This window comes from Brassica napus, chromosome C7, assembly GCF_020379485.1.
Source record: "Brassica napus cultivar Da-Ae chromosome C7, Da-Ae, whole genome shotgun sequence".
NCBI classification, from domain to species: domain Eukaryota; kingdom Viridiplantae; phylum Streptophyta; class Magnoliopsida; order Brassicales; family Brassicaceae; genus Brassica; species Brassica napus.
The window spans coordinates 52,087,940-52,109,904 of NC_063450.1; the positions used below are offsets into that span (position 1 = coordinate 52,087,940).

Consider the following 21,965-nt stretch of genomic DNA (forward strand, 5'->3'; position numbering starts at 1 on the left):
TTTTGAGGTGATAAAGCGGCGGGTTGTATTTTCCTGTTGGTGAGACAGACTGTATGCCGTTTGTTATTGACTACAAGGCCTTGTATGTAAAGTCATTGAATAAATAGCCCATTAGACTAATAGAGGTAATTTGTCAAATGAAAACTTTGAGAGAATGATGTCAAATGAAAACTTTGAGAATTTTGTGACTAATTCATAGCCTGTTTATATTTTTGAGAACTCCTCTAAAGTTTTATGAAATAGAGTTTCTCTTAGCTCATTGCATAACTGTTCTTGTTTAAACATTTTCAGTTTCGTTCCCATGTTGAGATTATTAGTAAAAACGTTCAGATATTAAATTAAGATTCAAATCACAAGAATAGACTTTTGAGAGTGATAAACATCCTTTTTATTGAAAAACGCACATAAATCTTGCTAAAAAAGATTTGAAACTTTAACAACATGAAAAAAGACAAATAATAAATCTTGCTAAAAAGATTGAAAACGATAACGCTGCATTCTCTCGATCAATGCCTCTAAGCCATAGCCAAACCAATCGCAAACGCGGTCAAGAACAAACCGCTTCCAACCTTCAATCCAACCGCAGCGTTTGGAGCTGGAGCTGGAGCGTGACTTGAAAGCGCCGGTGGACTACTAACAGGAGAAACCACAGGACTGCCACCCTCACCGCTACCGCCACCAGGATTACTGCGTTCAGCCAAAACAACAAGATGAATCTTCTCGCCTTTAGTGCAGCTTCCAGGAGCACCACTGATGAAGAAGTAAGCTCCTGAGTTGTCTAGCTTGAACTTTGTGTCTCCATCATTGAACTGCTTCAAGGGCTTTGCTGTGTTACAACTATCGTAATCTTCTTTTGTCACTTGTAACACCGAATCCACTTTCGCGTCATAATTCCACACTGATCCAAATGCATGAATACATCAATTATAAAACCAAAATTTATGTATATCAAAGACATGATATCATTTGCATTCAAACATGCCTTCGGTTGATATTATTGTCTAACACATCAAACATCAAACAAATATTTTAATATCATTTGAAATAAATGATTCCTTTTTCATTTTTTTCCCACATATAGTTTTTCTTTGTGATGTAACTTGTAAGCATTAGGAGAAACATAATCAAAACTATCATGCATCGTAAGAAAGACGAAGAGGTGTTTAATAATGAAGAGTACCAAGAACGTCGCCGACTTTGAAACGATTTGCCTCAGCCCAGTGATTGAGAGTGTTGCTGGGAGAATCTGGAACCTTCCACGCCCCAACATATCCACCAACCAGAATCATCCTCGGTTTGAAGGCAGCATGGCTCATTGTGGTAAGCAAGAGGAAAACAAGGGTCAATACTGGAACTATGATTCCCATTTTCTTGACTTTTTTAGAACAAACAACTCTTTGGTGTTTGGAGTTTGTCTCTCTTTTGTTTTTGTTTAGCACAAATGTAAAGATACTTGGATGTGGTGGATGCTGTTTATATAGCCATTGTGGGTTGGAGCTTAACCGAGTTTTTGCTTGGGTTCGGGAGATCCGAACCAAGCTTGAAATAAATATGGTCTTGATTAATATTAAAGTGTAATCTTCCTCTGATTTGGTAAGTCAATGACAGTTTTTACAAAATATATTAGTGAATTTAGAAACTGACACGAAATTTTTGGTTTGAAATTTTTAGTAGATTGCCATGAGTTATTTGTACTAAATATAGTGTTTGACTGTTTTCAATAACATTTAATTTGTTTGCAAAATTACCAAACCAGCTAATTAATTTCTTTTAAAGAATTTACCAAAAAAAAACAGATCCACTTTTTGAAATATACTAAGTTTCCATATATGTGTGATAATTTTATTAATGAGAGATATTAAAAGCTAGGAATATAATTTACAAATACATTAAAAATATTGTTAAAATATACTTTCTCAATTTCATAAAAAGTGTCGCTTTGACATTTTCACATACTTATATTTTTGTATGAATTTCATAAATAGATCAATGCAATTTGCAATTAATATAAAAAAAGTATAAATTGCATTAGAATTCTAAAATGACATTTTTCTAACAAGAAAAAATGTTAAAATGATATTTTTTAAAACATACTATCTCTGTTTCTGAATAAATGTCATTATGACATTTTCCACAAAGATTACGAAAGTTGCTGAAATATATGTAAATTGTTATTAATTACACCTATCTGACATATTATTTGAGATAAATAAAATTATTTATAAAATCAATGCAGTTGCAATTAATTTTCAGCTGAAAATAAGTATAATTTGCATTGAAATTGTAAAGTGACACTTTTTGTATAACAAGAAAAAAAATGTTAGAATAACACTTATTATGAAACAGAGGGAGTATCCCTCCGTTTTTAAATATAAGTCATTTTACAGAAAAAAATTTATGTTCCAAATTATATGACGTTTTCGGTTTTCTATGTAAAATTTATTAACATTTAATGTTATATGACCAATGATAATATACATTTTATTTTATTATTGATTGATTTATGGTTAGATAAATAGTTAAAGATGTTTTTGTTTAGAAAATGTAAAAAAAATTAATGATTTTTTAATCTATGTGCACAATTTTAAAACGACTTGTATTAAAAACGGAGAGAGTATATTAAATCTTGAAAACAAGAAGAAAAATATAACATAAAACAATATTTGAAAATGATGGAAATGAATTACGTTACTTGCTCTCCTTTTCTTGTTCAATGTTATTCATAGTTGTCTATTTTATCAAATTTACGTATATCTGGAATACCCAGGCTGCCATGGTGAATCTTCTTAAACCATTAGGCCACCAATCATGTATGCATGAATGAGTTGTTAATTTTGTGTTTATTCTATTTACTTAAATCAACTTTAAGTGATAATATATTTCAGGCAAAAGGAATCTTTATAGATTTGAACATGTCTCAATCTATGACACACACAGATTAGTACTAGGTAAAAGAAAAAGTATATTTAGTACACACGTACCTTTACAATGTAACGTAAGAGGTACCAGTTGTGTACTCTTTGACCTTGTTCAGTTTTATTAACAGCTAATAAAACAGTACATTTCTCTCTGTCGTATAACTGCTACTAGTAATTGATTATAAATTTATAATCAAAACTGTATACATACGGTAACAGTAGTTTATACGTTGGACATGAAAGTTCTCGAGTACTATACTAGTTACGAGTTACGACGTAAGGAGCCGTTGTGGTCGAGAACGAAACTAAACATCTTTAATGGCTATTAATTGGTAGAGCGACTGATTCAAACGTTTTTTTTTTGAGTGGCTAGACTTTAGCTTTGATTGGTACTTTGGTAGCATTGTAGCATCACCATTACTAACTTGTCTTGAGTTATGGGACTGTTCTTGTCTTTTAACGCGTCTACAGTGGTCAAGAGGAACACCAGTTTTGTCAGATTATAGAATTATAATAAGTCTTGTTCTTAACCTATTTGGCCTAGGCTTATACACATTTTAAGGCACAACCAGTCACACGGCCTTTGTTAGCTTAACCGGTTATAAATAAGATTGAGAAAGGTGTAGATGGTTAACTTAAACCAGGATGCCAAGATTTGACATGAAACATAGAAGCATTTAGTACAAAAACAAACGTTACATTATATAAAAAAAAACATGGTATGGAGATTGTCGCGACCCCAACGAAATGGTCTATTCTGAGTTAAAAAAAAAAACACAGCCAAAGATAAATCGTCTTCAAATCAAAAATCAAAAACAAGAACTCAGATAAAAGTATGATGGATAAGACATTGATTGATGATAGTTGGTTGATGGTAGTAATGATGATGATGAGAAGATCATTTGAGAAGTGTCTTGACTATGGCTTTGACATTGAGCTTCTTCAGATCAGTGTAAGACTGGCCACAACCCACGAACATAACCGGTGCTCCCGATATGTAAACCATCGACAAAGCTGCTCCAACCTACAAAGCCCATCCCAAACACTCATTAACAAAACTCATACACAAAACACTTATAAAAACAAATCATTCTATCGATGTTTTATTGTGTACCTTGTCATCAATGGTATCGAACTTCGTCAGTAAGATTCCATCAATCAATCTTGTGCTCCCGGAAGTAGAGAGATCCGACAGTTTCTGAATTTCAGAAAAAAAAAGACAAACAGTTAATAAGGGGTTCCATTACAAGAATCTAATGCGTGTAAGAAACTGAACCTGATTAAACTTTGAGAGCTGGTCTACTGCATCGTTTCCAACAAGAGCTTCACCAACAAACAAGACCAAGTCAGGTTTGTTAAGGTTAATGAGCTTCGAGAGAGCTCTCATCAAAGGCTCATTATCCTGCATCCGACCAGCAGTGTCAACAAGAACAACATCTGATCCATTACGAGTTGCTTCTTGTATGGCTTCTTTAGCAACTACTGCTGGATCCTTCTCATACCCCTTTTCAAATATCGGTATCTGTTGTTGCCACCAAATTCAAATCAGCATACCATAATCAACTGATCTTATTAAGACAACAGATGAAGTCATTACCTGTAACCTACGAGCATGAGTCCTTAACTGCTCAACAGCTCCAGAACGGAACGTGTCACAAGCAGCCATCATTACACTGACCTTATGCTGCTGAAGCCAATACGCCACTTTGGCGAGATTGGTGGATTTACCAACGCCGTTGACTCCAACAAACACGACCACGTAAGGCCTCCTCTGCTCCTTGGCAGCATGAACGTCTCTCATTATATCAATGGAGCGTCTCGGAGTCAATATACGAATCAGAGCTTCCTCCATTGCTCCCTGAAGTCATAAATGTTTCACCACAATTAAGAGACTGCAGATGGGTATGTTTTCTAGATTCAATTAGAGATACAAGGACAAAACTCAACACCTGAACGGTTGAAGAGATTCTCGTGAAGGATGCTAGCTTCTTTCCTTCAAGACTTGCTTCCACTGACTCACAAAGCTTCTCAGCTATCTCCTCAGCCTGTGAATGGAAAACTAAAATATATTATATAAATAAAAGAAATCAATAATTTGTTAGCGCCTAGGCCCGAATAATCCGCCTAGCAGCTAATTCTCTACATATATATATAGTGCAGTATATTAGACACATACCACATTCTTGGTCATGAGCCGTTCCTTGAGAGCTTTCAAGGCCGGTTCAAGGTCTGTCCTTTCAAGATTCGCCTTCCCAGTAATACTGAAACACAGATTGCATTACATGTTCAAACACTTAGATAATATAATAGATTTAAGTAAATTAGCAACAAACTAACCTCTGGAAAACAGAAGAAAACCATCCCTTCTTCTTAGCCTCTGGCTTCTCATCACTTATCGGTTCATCATCATCTTCACTCTCACTATCACTACTAAAAACCTCTTCCTTATCCATCATACTTTCTCCTTGGTCAGCAGCAGCCACAACATCCACATGACCATTGTCCCCATGTTCATCCGTGAAGTCCAGCTTCTCCTCCTGCTTAGGAGCAGCCGCCGCATCATCCCAAACCCTATTCTTCTTAGTCGCCTTCTTAGGTGGCTCCACCTTGGAAGAACCTTTATTACTACCTATACTGTCAGCTTTCCTTAAACCTCCTCTACCTCTTACACCTTTACTCCTCAGCTTCGCAAGCTTACTTACATCAACTCCAACACTATTATTATTATTATTATTATTATCAGCACTGTTCTCTTTCCCGTTAGCAACATCATCTTCCATCTTATGATTCCCGTTACTCACGCTACTGACTTTACCTTCATCATCCTTCTTCTCACCATTGCTCTTCTTCGTTTCCTCCTTCGACACCTGCCCTTGCTTCTTAACACCATTCAAAGGCTTCACCACCTGCTTCGTCCTCTTCATCTCCTCGGCACGAGCCTCAGCTTCAACCCTAAGCTGCCTAAACGTCTCGTCGAAATCATCGTACCTCATACGCTTAGGATCGTATATCTCGGAGAAGCTTTGCTTCACCATGGAGAGCAAGTCGTCTACGTAGAGAAGCTGGAGGATCTTCTGGTAGACAGCGACGAAGACGAGTCCGAGATCGTTGTGGAACGTCCACTTGAGAGTGTAGGCGCCGTAGTTGAAGGAGACTTCGCCGGATCGTTCCTCGAGGAGGCAGGAGCGGATCAGAGTGTCGATTGGTGAGCCTTTGAGAGCGTTTCCGATCTCTTTGCATGTCCATAGGATTAGTCCTCCTCTCGTGAATATCAAAAGCTGTTCTAACATCTTCCCTGAAATAAAATCAAGAGATAACCATTAGATTAAAAATCGAATCTTTTTGATCAATTAACAACACGGGATCGTCCAATTTACGAGCTTTGTCACGATCGAGAGAAAAAAAAAAACAATTATTCGAGAAAAATCAATCCGTTACGGATTAGGACATTCGAATTGAGGAACCTAGGATCTTCTACGGATTGTCTTTTTTTTTAATCCGAAACAGAACACAGGTCTTGTGTTCCGATCAAATTGAAATGACAAAAGCAAAAGAGGAATAAGATCGGATACAAACCTTGATTCCTGTCGTTTTCTTGGCGAGAGAGACGGTGACGAACAAAAATAAAATAAAAGAAAAAGTTAAATAATGATGCTCTACTGATTCCCTGTTATATATATAGGGATCAACATTAATTTTTTTTTTCTTTTGTTGGTGGTCAGTAGAAATTTAAATTATTTCTGATTTCTTTCCTTTTTTAGTTTTAGACTTTAGTTGTCGTTTGATTATTTATTTAAATATTTTAAAAAACTATAAATTTGAGTAAGATAATTACATGGACATATTCAGACACGAACTAAAATTTCGTTTAGGTAATGAAAAAGAACAAAGTCAAACCGCACTTTGCTTCGTGGAAGCCGGGTGGCTCATGGCTATGGACGGTGAACATTGAATGTTTTTGATGTCCCATACCCATTGACTGACGACGACGACACGACGATATTCCAACGCGGCAACTGTGTTAAAACTCTTCGTTTTAAGCAAGACATCATGGACCAATGAAATCTCGTAAATCTTGAGGACGTTTAACTCTACTTTTCTAAGCCCCATGGGCTTTACGAACGCCTGAATTACTTTTATGCGCTCATGAATCTGAACAAGAGTACAAAATAAGCTTTAGCTTTTCATCTCAATGACTGGTGTAACCGTCTGTAGGTGCGTTTGCGGGGGTTTACGGATGGCAAATCATTGCGGTTTTAAGCTTTACTAATAGATTTGTACGATTGGTCTAGCGGTTAGAAATTGGTGCGTTTGCGGGATATTTATAACTGATTAACTACCAAACGCATTAGTGATTAAATAATAAATTAACTATATTTACATTTTATATAATTATAAAAATATTAAAAATCATATTATTATAATAAATTTAAAATTAATATTTATAAATTATGTTATTAATTTTTTTTAAAAAAATATAACATAAATTAAAATATAATATATAGGGAAATACCCTAAGATAACACTAAAAACGTTTTTGTCACAAATATAGACGAAAATATATATGTTTTTCAGTAATTATTATGAATCTGCTATTTTTGGAAAGTTTATATTTCTATAGAGAAGTTCGTAGATTTGGGTTGTGACTTAGAAATTAAGATAGCTAGACTTTTTGTTGATAGATGAGTATTCTTTCAGAATTTTTCATCAATAGGTGCATTTTTTAAATATTTTTTTAAGAACCTGCTATTTTTGGAAATTTTTCATTTTTATAGAGAACTATTGTAGATTTTGAATTGTGACTTAGAAATAAGGATAATTAGAATTTTTTTTATAGATGAGTATTCTTTCAGAATTTTTCATCATTAGGTTGCATTTTTCAATAATTTTTACGAATCTGCTATTGTTGGAAAGTTTTTATTTCTATAGAGAAGTTTGTAGATTTGGGATTGTGACTTAGAAATTAGGATAGCTAGAATTTTTGTTGATAGATGAGTATTCTTTCAGAATTTTTCATCAATAGGTTGCATTTTTTAATAAGTTTTACAAAAACTTCTATTTTTGGAAAGTTTTCATTTCTATAGAGAACTATTGTAGATTTGGGATTGCGACTTTGAAATTAGGATAAGAAAAAGTTTTGTTGATAGATGAGTTCTCTTTGAGAGTTTTTCATCAATAAGTTGCATTTTTTCAATAATTTTTACGAAAGTTACTATTTTTGGAAAGTTTTTGTTTTTATAGAGAACTATTGTAGATTTGGAATTGTGACTTAGTAATAAGTACAAAAATAATTTGTTTTGATAGATGAGTATTCTTTCATAATTTTTCATCAATAAGTTGCATTTTTTCAATAATTTTTATGAAAGGTGCTATTTTTTAAAAAAGTTTTTATTTCTATAGAGAACTATTGTAGATTTGGGATTGTGACTCTGAAATTAGGGTAACTAGAATTTTTGTTGATAGATGAGTATTCTTTCAGAATTTTTCATCAATATGTTGCATTTCTTCAATAATTTTTACGAAAGCTGTTATTTTTGGAAAGTTTTTATTTCTGTAGAGAACTATTGTAGATTTGAGATTGTGACTTAGAAATTAAGATAACTAGAATTTTTGTTGATAGATGAGTATTCTTTCAGAATTTTTCATCAATAGGTGCATTTTTTAAATATTTTTTTAAGAACCTACTATTTTTGGAAAGTTTTCATTTTATAGAGAACTATTGTAGATTTGGAATTGTGACTTAGAAATAAGGATAATTAGAATTTTTTTTTATAGATGAGTATTCTTTCAGAATTTTTCATCATTAGGTTGCATTTTTCAATAATTTTTACGAATCAGCTATTTTTGGAAAGTTTTTATTTCTATAGAGAAGTTTGTAGATTTGAGATTGTGACTTAGAAATTAGGATAGCTAGAATTTTTTTTTGATAGATGAGTATTCTTTCAGAATTTTTTCATCAATAGGTTGCATTTTTTAAATAATTTTTACGAAAGCTGCTATTTTTGGAAAGTTTTCATTTTTATAGAGAACTATTGTTGATTTGGGAGTGTGACTTTGAAATTAGGATAAGAAATTTTTTTGTTGATAGATGAGTATTCTTTGAAAAAATTTCATCAATAGGTTGCATTTTTTCAATAACTTTTACGAAAGCTACTATTATTGGAAAGTTTTTATTTTTACAGAGAAAAATTGTAGATTTTATTTGTGACTTTTAAATTAGGATAACAATAATTTGTTTTGATAGATGAGTATTCTTTCATAATTTTTCATCAATAGGTTGCATTTTTTCAATAATTTTTGCGAAATGTGCTATTTTTAGAAAGTTTTTATTTCTATAGAGAATTAATGTAGATTTCGGATTGTGACTTTGAAATTGGGATAACATGAATTTTTTTTGATAGATGAGTATTCTTTCAGATTTTTTCATCAATATTTTGTATTTTTCAATAATTTTTACAAAAGCTGCTATTTTTGGAAATTTTATATTTCTGTAGAGAACTATTTTGGATTTGGGATTGTGACTTTGAAATTAGGATAACAATAATTTGTTTTGATAGATGAGTATTCTTTCATAATTTTTCATCAATAGGTTGCATTTTTTCAATAATTTTTACGAAAGCTGCTATTTTTGAAAAGTTTTCATTTTTATAGAGAACTATTGTTGATTTGGGAGTGTGACTTTGAAATTAGGATAAGAAAATTTTTTGTTGATAGATGAGTATTCTTTGAAAAAATTTCATCAATAGGTTGCATTTTTTCAATAACTTTTACGAAAGCTACTATTATTGGAAAGTTTTTATTTTTACAGAGAACAATTGTAGATTTTATTTGTGACTTTTAAATTAGGATAACAATAATTTGTTTTGATAGATGAGTATTCTTTCATAATTTTTCATCAATAGGTTGCATTTTTTCAATAATTTTTACGAAATGTGCTATTTTTAGAAAGTTTTTTATTTCTATAGAGAATTAATGTAGATTTCGGATTGTGACTTTGAAATTGGGATAACATGAATTTTTTTTGATAGATGAGTTTTCTTTCAGATTTTTTCATCAATATTTTGTATTTTTCAATAATTTTTACAAAAGCTGCTATTTTTGGAAATTTTATATTTCTGTAGAGAACTATTTTGGATTTGGGATTGTGACTTTGAAATTAGGATAACAATAATTTGTTTTGATAGATGAGTATTCTTTCATAATTTTTCATCAATAGGTTGCACTTTTTCAATAATTTTTACGAAAGCTGCTATTTTTGGAAAGTTTTTATTTTTATAGATAACTATCGTAGATTTGGGAGTGTGACTTTGAAATTAAGATAACATGAATTTTTGTTGATAGATGAGTATTCTTTCAGAATTTTCATCAATATGTTGCATTTTTCAATAATTTTTACGAAAGTTACTATTTTTGGAAAGTTTTTATTTCTATAGAGAATTATTGTAGATTTGGAATTGTGACTTAGAATAACAATATTTTTTTAGATGAATATTATTTCAGAATTTTTCATCAATAAATTGTATTTTTAAATAACTTTTTAAAAACTAGCTATTTTTGGATATTTTTCATTTTTATAGAAAACTATTGTAGATTTTGGATTGTTACTTAGAAATTAGTATAACAAGAACTTTTGTTAATGGATGAGTATTCTTTCATAATTTTCATCGATAGGTTGAATTTTTTAAAAAATTTTAAAAAGTTTCCTATTTATTGAAAGTTTTCATTTTTTTTTTGATAATCCAGGTAATCCGGACACCCCGGAGGGAACCCAACTAGTGCCTAAGTACACTTCTACAGAAGGCATCCTGGAGGGCCACCTTTTTCACCCCATTTTAATCGACGGTGGCCAGCGGGATTCGAACCTGGGTCCGTATTGGGGCCAACGCTCCCTCAAGACCACTTGGCTGTCCTCGCCTTGGTAAATGTTTTCATTTTTATAAAGAACTATTGTATATTTGGGATTGTGACTTAGAAATAAGGATAACAAGAATTGTTTTTGATAGATGAATATTCTTTCATAATTTTTCATCAATATGTTACATTTTCAATAATTTTTACCAAAACTCCTATTTTTGTAAATTTTCATTTCAATAGAAAACTATTGTAGATTTGGGATTGTGGCTTTGAAAATAGGATAACATGAATTTTTTTTTATAGATGAGTATTCTTTTAGAATGTTTCATCAATATTTTGTATTTTTCAATAATTTTTACGAATGCTGCTATTTTTGGAAAGTTTATATTTCTGTAGAGAACTATTTTAGATTTAGGATTGTGACTTAGAAATTAGGATAACTAGAATTTTTGTTGTTAGATGAGTATTCTTTTAGAATTTTTCACAATAAGTTGCATTTTTAAATATTTATTTAGGAACCTGCTATTTTTGGAAAATTTTCGTTGTTATAGAGAACTATTGTAGATTTGGAATTGTGACTTAGTAATAAGTATAATTTGAATTCATTTTTATAGATGAGTATTTTTTCCAGAATTTTTCATCATTAGGTTGTATTTTTTTAATAATTTTTACGAATCTGCTATTAGGATAACATGAATTTTATGTTGATAGATGAGTATTCTTTCAGAATTTTCATCAATATGTTGCATTTTTTCAATAATTTTTGCGAAAGTTGCTATTTTTGGAAATTTTTTATTTCTATAGAGAATTATTGTAGATTTGGAATTGTGACTTAGAATAACAAGATTTTTTTTAGATGAGTATTATTTCAGAATTTTTCATCAATAAATTCTATTTTTTAAATAATTTTTTAAAAATAGCTATTTTTGGATAGTTTTCATTTTTATAGAAAACTATTGTAGATTTTGGATTGTTACTTAGAAATTAGTATAACAAGAACTTTTGTTAATAGATGAGTATTCTTTCATAATTTTCATCGATAGATTGCATTTTTAAAAAAAATTTAAAAAATTTCCTATTTATGGAAAGTTTTCACTTTTTTTTTGATAATCCAGGTAATCCGGACACTCGGAGGGAACCCGACTAGCACCTAAGTACACCTCCGCATAAGGCATCCTGTAGGGCCACCTTTTTCACCCCATTTTAATCGACGGTGGCCAGCGGGATTCGAACCCGGGTCCGTATTGGGGCCAAAGCTCCCTCAAGACCACTGCGCCGTCCTCGCTTGGTTAAAAGTTTTCATTTTTATAAAGAAATACTATAGATTTGAGATTGTGACTTAGAAATAAGAATAACAAGAATTGTTTTTGATAGATGAATATTCTTTCAGAATTTTTCATCAATATGTTACATTTTCAATAATTTTTACCAAAACTCCTATTTTTGGAAATTTTCATTTCAATAGAGAACTACTGTATATTTAGGATTATGACTTTGAAATTAGGATAACAAGAATTTTTTTTTAGATGAGTATTCTTTCATAATTTTTCATCAATAGATTGCATTTTTTCAATAATTTTTACGCAAGCTGCTATTTTAAGAAAGTTTTTATTTAAATAGAAAACTATTGTAGATTTGAGTTTGTGACTTTGAAATTATGATATCATGATTTTTTGTTGATAGATGAGCATTTTCAGAATTTTTCATAAATAGGTTGCATTTTTAAATATTTTTTAAAAAATTTACAATTTTTTAATAGTTTAAATTTTTATAGAGAACTATTGTAGATTTTCGATTGTAACTTAGAAATTAGGATAACATTAATTTTTTTTTATATATGAGTATTCTTTCAAAATTGTTCATCAATAGATTGTATTTTAAAGCATTTTTTTAAATACCTGGTATTTTTGAATAGTTTTCATTTTTATAGAGAACTATTGTAGGTTTTGTAATATGACTTAGAAATTAGTATAAAAAAAATTTGTTAATAGATGATTATTCTTTCAGAAATTTTCTTTGATAGTTTGCATTTTTTAAATAGTTTTTAAAAAACCTTATATTTTAAGAAAGTTTTCATTTTTATAGAAAACTATTGTAGATTAGGGATTGTGACTAAGAAATAAGTATAACAAGAATTTCTTTTGATAGATGAATATTTTTCAGAATTTTTCATCAATAGGTTACATTTTCCAATAACTTTTACAAAAACTACTATTTTTGGAAAGTTGTAATTTCTATAGAGAACTATTGTAAATTTGGGATTGTGACTTTGAAATTAGGATAACAAGAATTTTTGTTGACAGATGAGTATTCTTTCAGAATTTTTCATCAACATGTTGCACTTTTCAATAATGTTTACGAAAGCTGCTATTTTGGAAAGTTTTTATTTCTATAGAGAACTATTGTAAATTTGGGATTGTGACTTAGAAATTATGATAACTAGAATTTTTGTTGATAGATAACTATTCTTTCAGAATTTTTCATTAATATATTGCATTTTTTAAATAATTTTTTAAGAACCTGCTATTTTTGAAAAAAATAAATCATTTTTATAGAGATCGGAGATTGTGACTTAGAAATAAAGATAACAAGAATTTTTGTTTATAGATGAATATTATTTTAAAAAAATTCATCAATAGGTTGTATTTTTTAAATAATATTTTATGAACCTACTATTTTTTGAAAGATTTCATTTGATAGATAACCATGGTAGATTTGAAATTGTGAAAAATTGTGAAAGAATACTGGTCAAAACTCTTGATAGTTCTGTTATTTATAGCATTATAGATTGAAGATTCTTGGGTTAATCCAAGGTTTCTATATATACTCCATTATAATTTAATAGTGGTGATGCATTCTTACGAGGACGCAGATTATTAGCATGGAAGCTTGGGTCCTATAATCCATAATATATCCCAAACTGTTCCGACTTTACATAATTTAAGCGTATAATCAACACCCAGACCAACCAGCCCCTATTACATTGGTTCGTTAATTTAATCCACCATTAATTTATACAATTATATATACAACAAATCCCCTGTATATTAGTTGAGAAGCATTTGAAAAATTAGAACTTTAATTTTGTATTAATTAAAAAAAACTCTAAATCCTAGGTGGCACTCTAAATGCTTTCTAAATTCCATTTCAAAGAATTCTAGAGCATCTAATATAAAGTATAGTTTAATCTAATGGTGTCACATTATTCCATAATTATATAACACTAGAGAACATTATATTAACCTAAAATATATGAAGTGTGTATTCTTTTCTTAAATAAAAGCTACAAAATTACCTAATATGATTTACATATATATGGTAATTAATAATTATGAATAATAAAGATTTGATAACAATTTTTGCATCCTTCTTCATTTTTGTTTAAATTTATATTATTAAAAAAATTAAACAATCACATTAACCATATAATAAAAAAAATTAGATTTTTTCTTATATGTTATATTTTGAATTTTTTAAAATGACTTTAAATTACAAAAATGAGGAAACCTTATATGTTATATATTTTTTTTAAACGGCTTTAAAATACAAAAATGAGGACACCTTATATGTTATATTTTTCTTATATGTTAGAATTTTCTTATATGTTATATTTTGAATTTTTTAAAACGACTTTAAATTACAAAAATGTAATTTTTCCTTAAGTATTCGACTAAAAACATTAAAATGACATGTATCAATTCGATGGTTGATTTGAAAGCTTTCAAAACCATATGGAAGATAAAAGTCAAAATAATTTAACTGTGGAAACAATATTGTTCACTTTTTTCAAGAATGTGTTCGATGAAAAAAATAAGGTTTTTATGTCATAATTTGTTTAATGTCCACTAGAGAACATTATATTAACCTAAAATATAAGAAGTGTGTATTCTTTCCTTAAATAAAAGCTACAGAATTATCTAATATGATTTATATATATATGAAAATTAATGATTATGAATAATAAATATTTGATAACAATTTTTGCATCCTTCTTCATTTTTGTTTAATTTTATATTATTAAAAAAAAAACAATCACATTAACCATATAATAAAAAATTAGATTTTTTCTTATATGTTATATTTTGAATTTTTTAAAATGACTTTAAATTACAAAAATGAGGAAACCTTATATGTTATTTTTTTTAAACGATTTTAAAATACAAAAATGAGGACACCTTATATGTTATTTTTTTTTATATATTAGATTTTTTCTTATATGTTATACTTTGAAGTTTTTAAAACGACTTTAAATTACAAAAATTTAAGCTTTCCTTAAGTATACGACTAAAAACATTAAAATGACTTGTATCAATTAGATGGTTGATTTGAAAGCTTTCAAAACCATATAGAAGATAAAAGTCAAAATAATTCAACTGTGTAAACAATACTGTTCATTTTTTTCAAGAATGTGTTCAATGAAAAAATAAGGTTTTTATGTCATAATTTGTTTAATCCAATCCGATCAACTCATGATGTATTAATTATAGTTTTGTTCCATTGTTTTTAATAAAATTGATCCGATCCATCGGAAATAAATTATATAATAACAACGAAAAATATTTTATATATATAAATAAAATGATCAAATATATAAAAAAAACTATCGATAATATATTCAAATAAACTCACCCTGCGCGAAGCGCACATCTCATGCTAATGTTGTGTTAACGTCAATTTGCATTAACACCCCCCAAACATAGATCGTGATTGACTGCGAGTTGCATAAAATCCATATCATTAATGATCGCTATTCCTTCGGATCTGCACATCATTACGCCAGCTCTCTTTAAATTGTTTTGACTTTGCTGGTTCAAAGTCTAACGTGTTAATAATACTATTACGGTCGCAATCCTCATTTCTTTTTTCCACAATATATTAGGAATACACTATTAGGAATTTTAAAAAGCAAAACATAACAAGTTGTGGTTTCGAAAACTTTTCTATTTTCTTACTTTTAAATTTATTTCTTACAACAAGGAAAGATTGATATTAATTGGAGTTGGAGCATTTAATTAAATCGTCGGAAGTTGTATATACGATGTTTGACTGGAAGTATTAGACCACATAAAACCGGACAGACAGCTTTCAACTCAAAGCATCATATTGCCAAAAAAAAATAGTAGTATTACGAAGACCATTAATATACTAAGTATAAATATTCACTTTTTTGAAGCATCCGTAAAACCAATACAATGACAATCTAAAGTCAAATCAGCAATTGAGTGCAAATTTTCAAGCATGAAAACAAAAAACCTAACCAGTGATGATATTTAGATATACGTAGTACTTGCTTTTGGGGCACCGGTCTGGACCTATCATTTCTTACGCAACAACGCAACTGAAGCTTTTGCAATGGTGCAGTTGGTAAATAGTCTGGTGGAGAAGTGATCTTTGACAGCTTGTGTTCAGCACAGCTTCTCCGATTGAGTTGATAATGGAAAGCGAGCCGAAGAGCTTCTCCGATTAAGAGATTATGGAAAGCCGAACATGTAACTCTCAAAATATGACAAAACAAAAGCCTACTTGATCAAAACATAATACTATTTTATACTATAAATATTGAATTAAAGATGTAATCAACATCCTTAATTTGTTTACTAAGATCATCTCCGATAGTTCATTCTATTTATAATGAAAAATAATGTGATGAACAAAAAATAAATGAATTACTATATTTATGCAGCAAACCAATTTTTACTTTATTATAGAGTCAAAAATAAAGTGATGTTGGAGTAATTTTATTCTAAATTCTATTTTATTCTAAAAAATAATACCACTATATAGTCTATGTTTTAGAATATATAATGTTTTAAGTGAAACACATATACTAAGAAAGTTTCTTTATTTTAAAATATCATTAAAATAGAACAAACAATTTACTCAATTATAAAATATACTTAAAAATATAATTGGTATATATTTTTTAATTAAATAAGAGATCATTTAGAAAATTGAAAACATTTAATATTTTGAAGTATCAGAAAATCTTTTAAACATCTTACATCTTGAAATTTCTAAATGTGAATAATTGTACGCATTATTTTTTAACGAAAAACACCATTAAACACACATGAATCCAATTTTTTATTGGCAAGCAATGATGTTTTGTTATTTACTTTTGCTACAGAATTGCACTTTTATAGGCAGGGTGTTTTTTTTCCACCGTGAACAGTTGCTTCTTTGCAATATGATACAAAAGCCATCATTATTATTTGCGTTATGAAATAACTTATAATTTATAGTATCGAGAAATTTAAATAACAGTAGAATTTAATATCCGTAAGAAACAAATAATACTAATATAAGGGAGAGAGTTTATTATAAGGAAGAAGAAGAAGATGTAATGGTTCTTTGATTATAAACTCTTGTTCTTGTTTTTTTTTGGTGTACAAAAGAGTGAGATGAGTGATGGTATTTATAGTGAACAACAATACATAAAATAACAAAGATGATGCTTAATTTGGTAAATGAGTGGGTGATCATAGTGCTTGATGAGTAGATGATCATAGTGCTTGAGTTGGTAAAGGAGTGGAGGATCATTTCAAAGTTTATGTTATAACACTCCCCCTTGATCATTCATCTTTGTATTAAATTAAGTTTCGTAACACTCCCCCTTGGGGACCGGTGTCACTCTCCGTTCTCGCTTAACGTCTTTGTTGCCTCGTTAAAAACCTTTCTAGGAAAACCCAATGGGAAAAACCATAGTTAGGTAAAAAGAGTACAACTACGTAAGCTCCCCCTCGATTGAGCAGTCATAGATCCTTCTGATGACGCATTCCAATGTTATGGACATGTTTTCTGAATACCGAAGTAGGAAGTGCTTTTGTGAAGAGGTCGGCTGCATTGTCGCATGATCGGACATATCTTACTTCAATCTCTTTCTTCTTCTCGAGCTCTTGAGTGTATGAGAAGAACTTTGGATGAATATGCTTTGTTTTATCGGTTTTGATATATCCTTCTTTCGTTTGAGCAACACATGCTGCATTGTCTTTATATAGAATAGTTGGCCCCGTACTTTTGTCAATCCCACTACTTGAACAAATGTGTTGGCTTATTGATCTTAGCCATACATATTCTTTACTTGCTTCATGGAGTGCGATGATCTCAGCATGATTTGAAGAGGTAGCCACAAGCGTTTGTTTCTGAGAACGCCAAGATATATCAGTGCCTCCGATCGTAAAAACATATCCTGTTTGCGATCGGGCTTTGTGTGGATCTGAAAGATATCATGCATCTGCAAAATCAACCATTTGACCATTTGAATCTTTAGGGTAAAATAAGCCTAAATCAGTAGTCTCTTGTAGGTAACGAAAGACATGTTTAATTGCATTCCAATGTCTTCGTGTTAGAGATGAGCTAAATCTTGCTAGAAGATTAACAGCGAATGATATATCAGGCCGTGTACAATTTGCAAGGTACATCAACGCTCCAATTGCACTTAGATATGGTACTTCCGGACCAAGTATCTCTTCTTTTTCCTCAGGTGGTCGAAATGGATCACTTTCAATGTTAAGTGATCTGACGACCATCGGAGTACTAAGGGGATTAGATTTATCCATATTAAAGCGTTTCAACACTCTTTTGGTGTATGTAGATTGATGTACAAATATACCATTTTGAAAATGTTCTATTTGAAGGCCAAGATAATTCTGTGTCTTTCCGAGATCTTTCATCTCAAATTCTCCTTTTAGATATTCTGATGCCTTTTGTATTTCCTTCTGAGTTCCAATAATATTTAGATCATCAACATATACCGCGATTATCACAAATCCGGATGTTGTTTTCTTGATGAAAACACATGGACATATAGGATCATTCACATATCCTTCTTTTGTTAAATGTTCACTGAGACGATTGTACCACATACGTCCAGATTGTTTTAACCCATATAATGATCTTTGCAATTTTATTGCACATAACTCTTTAGGTTTGGAACTTAATGCTTCTGGCATTTTAGATCCATCAGGGATTTTCATGTAGATATCAGTATCTAATGATCCGTATAGATAAGCTGTAACAACATCCATGAGACGCATCTCAAGATTTTTATCAGCGGCTAGACTCATCAGGAATCTAAATGTGATTGCATCCATTACAGGACAATATGTTTCCTCATAATCAATATCAGGTCTTTGAGAAAATCCTTGGGCTACAAGGCGAGCTTTATACCTTGTAATCTCATTTTTCTCATTTCGTTTTCGAACGAAAATCCATTTGTACCCAACTGGTCTCACATCTTCAGGTGTGAGTACAATAGATCCAAACACTTTTCGTTTGTTAAGCGAATCAAGTTCGATTTGTATTGCTTCTTTCCATTTATTCCAATCATGTCTCTTTTGACATTCATATATGGATTTCGGTTCTGGATCATCGGTATCTTCATTTACCTCATTTGACATAAGATATGAGAAAACATCACCAATGTCATCATTTTCATTCCTTTTCCATATCTTTTTATTATGGATGTAATTAATAGAAAACTCATGATTATCTTTCGATTCATGATGCTCTGATTCATCAGAGTCCTTATCATTTATTTCTTCCAAGATATTTTCTGCTATTTTGGGTGCATCATATATTTCAGCTTTCTTCTGTTTCCTAGGATTCTTATCCTTAGAACCAACAGGTCTACCACGCTTCAGGCGTGTTTTTGGTTCTCGTGTGTCATCCTCCTTTTCTTGTTCATTTGGCATTTTGATACTAACAGGAGCATTTGCAGCTGGTATATGAGATTTAGTTACCATCTTGGTATCTGCAAATGCATCAGGTAGCTGGTTAGCTATACTCTGTAAATGCATAATTCGTCGAACTTCTAGTTCTGACTCTTTAGTAGGAGGATCAAGATGTAAAAATGATGGTACACTCCATTTTATATCACTTCCAACATTTTTGTTTTCTCCCCCTAGAACTGGGAATACATTTTCGTCAAAATGACAATCAGCAAAACGTGCTGTAAAGACGTCACCAGTCTGTGGTTCTAGGTATCTTATAATTGGATGAGAGTCACAACCAACATATATTCCCAACCTTCTTTGTGGTCTCATCTTTGTTCGTTGTGGTGGTGCTACAGGCACATATACCGCACAACCAAAGATTCTAAAGTGGGAAATGTTTGGTTTTCGACCAAACGCTAACTGTAGTGGGGAATACTTATGGTATGCACTCGGTCTGATCCGAATGAGTGCTTCTGCATGCAAAATGGCATGTCCCCATACAGAGGTTGGAAGTTTTGATCTCATGATCAATGGTCTGGCAATCAATTGCAGACCCTTAATTAAAGATTCAGTCAAACCATTTTGCGTATGAACATGAGCAACCGAATGTTCAACTTCAATTCCCATTACCATACAATAGTCATTGAATGCTTGGGATGTGAATTCACCAGCGTTGTCTAGTCTAACTCTTTTAATAGTATAATCAGGAAACTGTGCTCGCAGTTTGATTATCTGAGTTAGAAATCTTGTAAATACCACATTTCGAGATGATAATAGACAAACGTGTGACCATCTACTGGATGCGTCAATTAATACCATAAAATAGGGGAATGGTCCACATGGTGGATGTATAGGTCCACATATATCACCTTGAATTCTTTCAAGGAACTTTGGTGATTCTTTATCGATTTTGGTTGGCGATGGCCTTACGATCAATTTTCCTAGAGAACATGCAACATATGTCATTTTATTCCCTTGAGAAATCTCCTGGATTTTCAGTGAATGACCATGTGAGCTCTCTATGATTCTACGCATCATTGTAGTGCCTGGATGGCCAAGGCGATCATGCCATAATGTGAACTCTTCTGGGTTCCATTTTACTACAAGATTTGATTCGATCTCATCGATATAAGTATGATGTAGTCCCGAAGGAAGTTCTGAAAACTTTTCCAATATGTGTTTTCTGCCACATTTTTCAGAAATTACATACATGTATTTCTTTCCATCCTCAGTTGCAGACTGAGTATCATATCCGTGAAGATATATGTCTTTAAAACTCAACAAATTCCTTTTAGAACTCGGAGAATATAAAGCATTATTTATGGAAAATTTTGTTCCATTCGGCAAAGTAAAGTTTGCTTTACCAGTTCCTTCAATCACGTCTGTAGGACCTGATATTGTATTGACGACAATTTTTGTCAGTTTTATATCAGAGAAATATCTCTTTTGTTTCAGAATAGTGTGCGTTGTTCCACTATCTGGTATGCATATTTCACGAATCCGTTTCTTGGATTTTGCTCCATTAGCATGTTGATCCATTTCTGAAATTGTCATATTAATAAAAGAAAACATAAAATTCATTCATATAATGATCATAAATGGAAACACGCAATATTGATATATTAAGGTGACGTTAAAAACATCATTATTTTCTGAACAAACCAATTTAGTGTTATAACTTTGACTAAGCGTATTATTATCAAACAAGCATATTGGTGACACACGTGTGCATGTGCATGGTTCAATGAATATACGAGCAAATCGGTAACGCAACTACACGTTATAAAGGTGTTTTCTGTTTGGAGTGTTAACCGAACCAAACCAATTAACAACAAGCGATACACATTACAGTTTGTAGAATTAAATTAAACAAAGTCGTTTTATTAGATCCATCGATCGATGCGTTATAGCCCATAAACTCATCGATCGATGCGTTTTAGCAGATGTACAACCATTAGTCATGGTTAATATATTATATGTTATATTACTATAGTATTATAGTGCATTGCTTTAAAACATGCATATATACAATCAGACAAATTAATATCATCGTCTAAAATGACTATATATATATATATATTTTTTTTTTTTAGAATTTCGTAATTTAAAAACCGTTTACATTAATCATACAAGCAATAACAAGTAAATATAATGTAAACAAACATAAGGCGATGTTAATGCCAAAATATTTATCAGTGGTTCCTCCAACAAAAATAAAATACATAGCCGAAAAAATATAAATCGCACATAAAATTAAAGCTAAGCGACTCATCTTCATTGCGATTGAAAAACCGAAATATGGCGATTTGAAAATTTTGAGAGGAGATGAAATGTTCTGGATGAGTGAATGAAGTGAAGAATGAGTTGTATTTATAGATGAAAATCACTGTTCATGACCGTTGGAAAAAGGGTAAAAATTTGAAATTTTTTCTTTGTGACCGTTGGGGTTAAATCGAGTGCACCGAAAATCAGTCTGAAA

The 21,965-nt window shown here is 30.9% G+C and overlaps 2 protein-coding genes across 4 annotated transcripts; both read right to left on the reverse strand.

The window, feature by feature from the left end:
• Positions 1-6: 6 nt before the first annotated feature.
• Positions 7-2,311, reverse strand: LOC106408955 (early nodulin-like protein 3). Its single transcript, XM_013849648.3, has 2 exons — positions 1,181-2,311; positions 7-898 (listed from the first exon to the last, which is right to left on the reverse strand). Exons 1-2 carry the CDS (start codon positions 1,365-1,367, stop codon positions 516-518), a joined length of 570 nt encoding a protein of 189 aa, XP_013705102.1. The 5' UTR covers positions 1,368-2,311; the 3' UTR covers positions 7-515.
• Positions 2,312-3,572: 1,261 nt separating this feature from the next.
• LOC106408944 (signal recognition particle receptor subunit alpha) lies at positions 3,573-6,739 on the reverse strand. Of its 3 annotated transcripts, none has more exons than XM_013849630.3 (8): positions 6,495-6,739; positions 5,256-6,213; positions 5,095-5,179; positions 4,868-4,963; positions 4,516-4,776; positions 4,195-4,440; positions 4,033-4,116; positions 3,573-3,942 (listed from the first exon to the last, which is right to left on the reverse strand). In XM_013849630.3, the coding sequence occupies exons 2-8, from the start codon at positions 6,206-6,208 to the stop codon at positions 3,817-3,819; spliced, it is 1,851 nt and encodes a 616-aa protein (XP_013705084.2). In that variant the 5' UTR covers positions 6,209-6,213; positions 6,495-6,739; the 3' UTR covers positions 3,573-3,816. The 3 variants fall into 3 exon arrangements, with proteins under 3 accessions (XP_013705084.2, XP_013705085.2, XP_022561935.2); XM_013849631.3 differs by lacking the exon at positions 6,495-6,739 and adding an exon at positions 6,383-6,491; XM_022706214.2 differs by lacking the exon at positions 6,495-6,739 and adding an exon at positions 6,296-6,314.
• Positions 6,740-21,965: the final 15,226 nt, after the last annotated feature.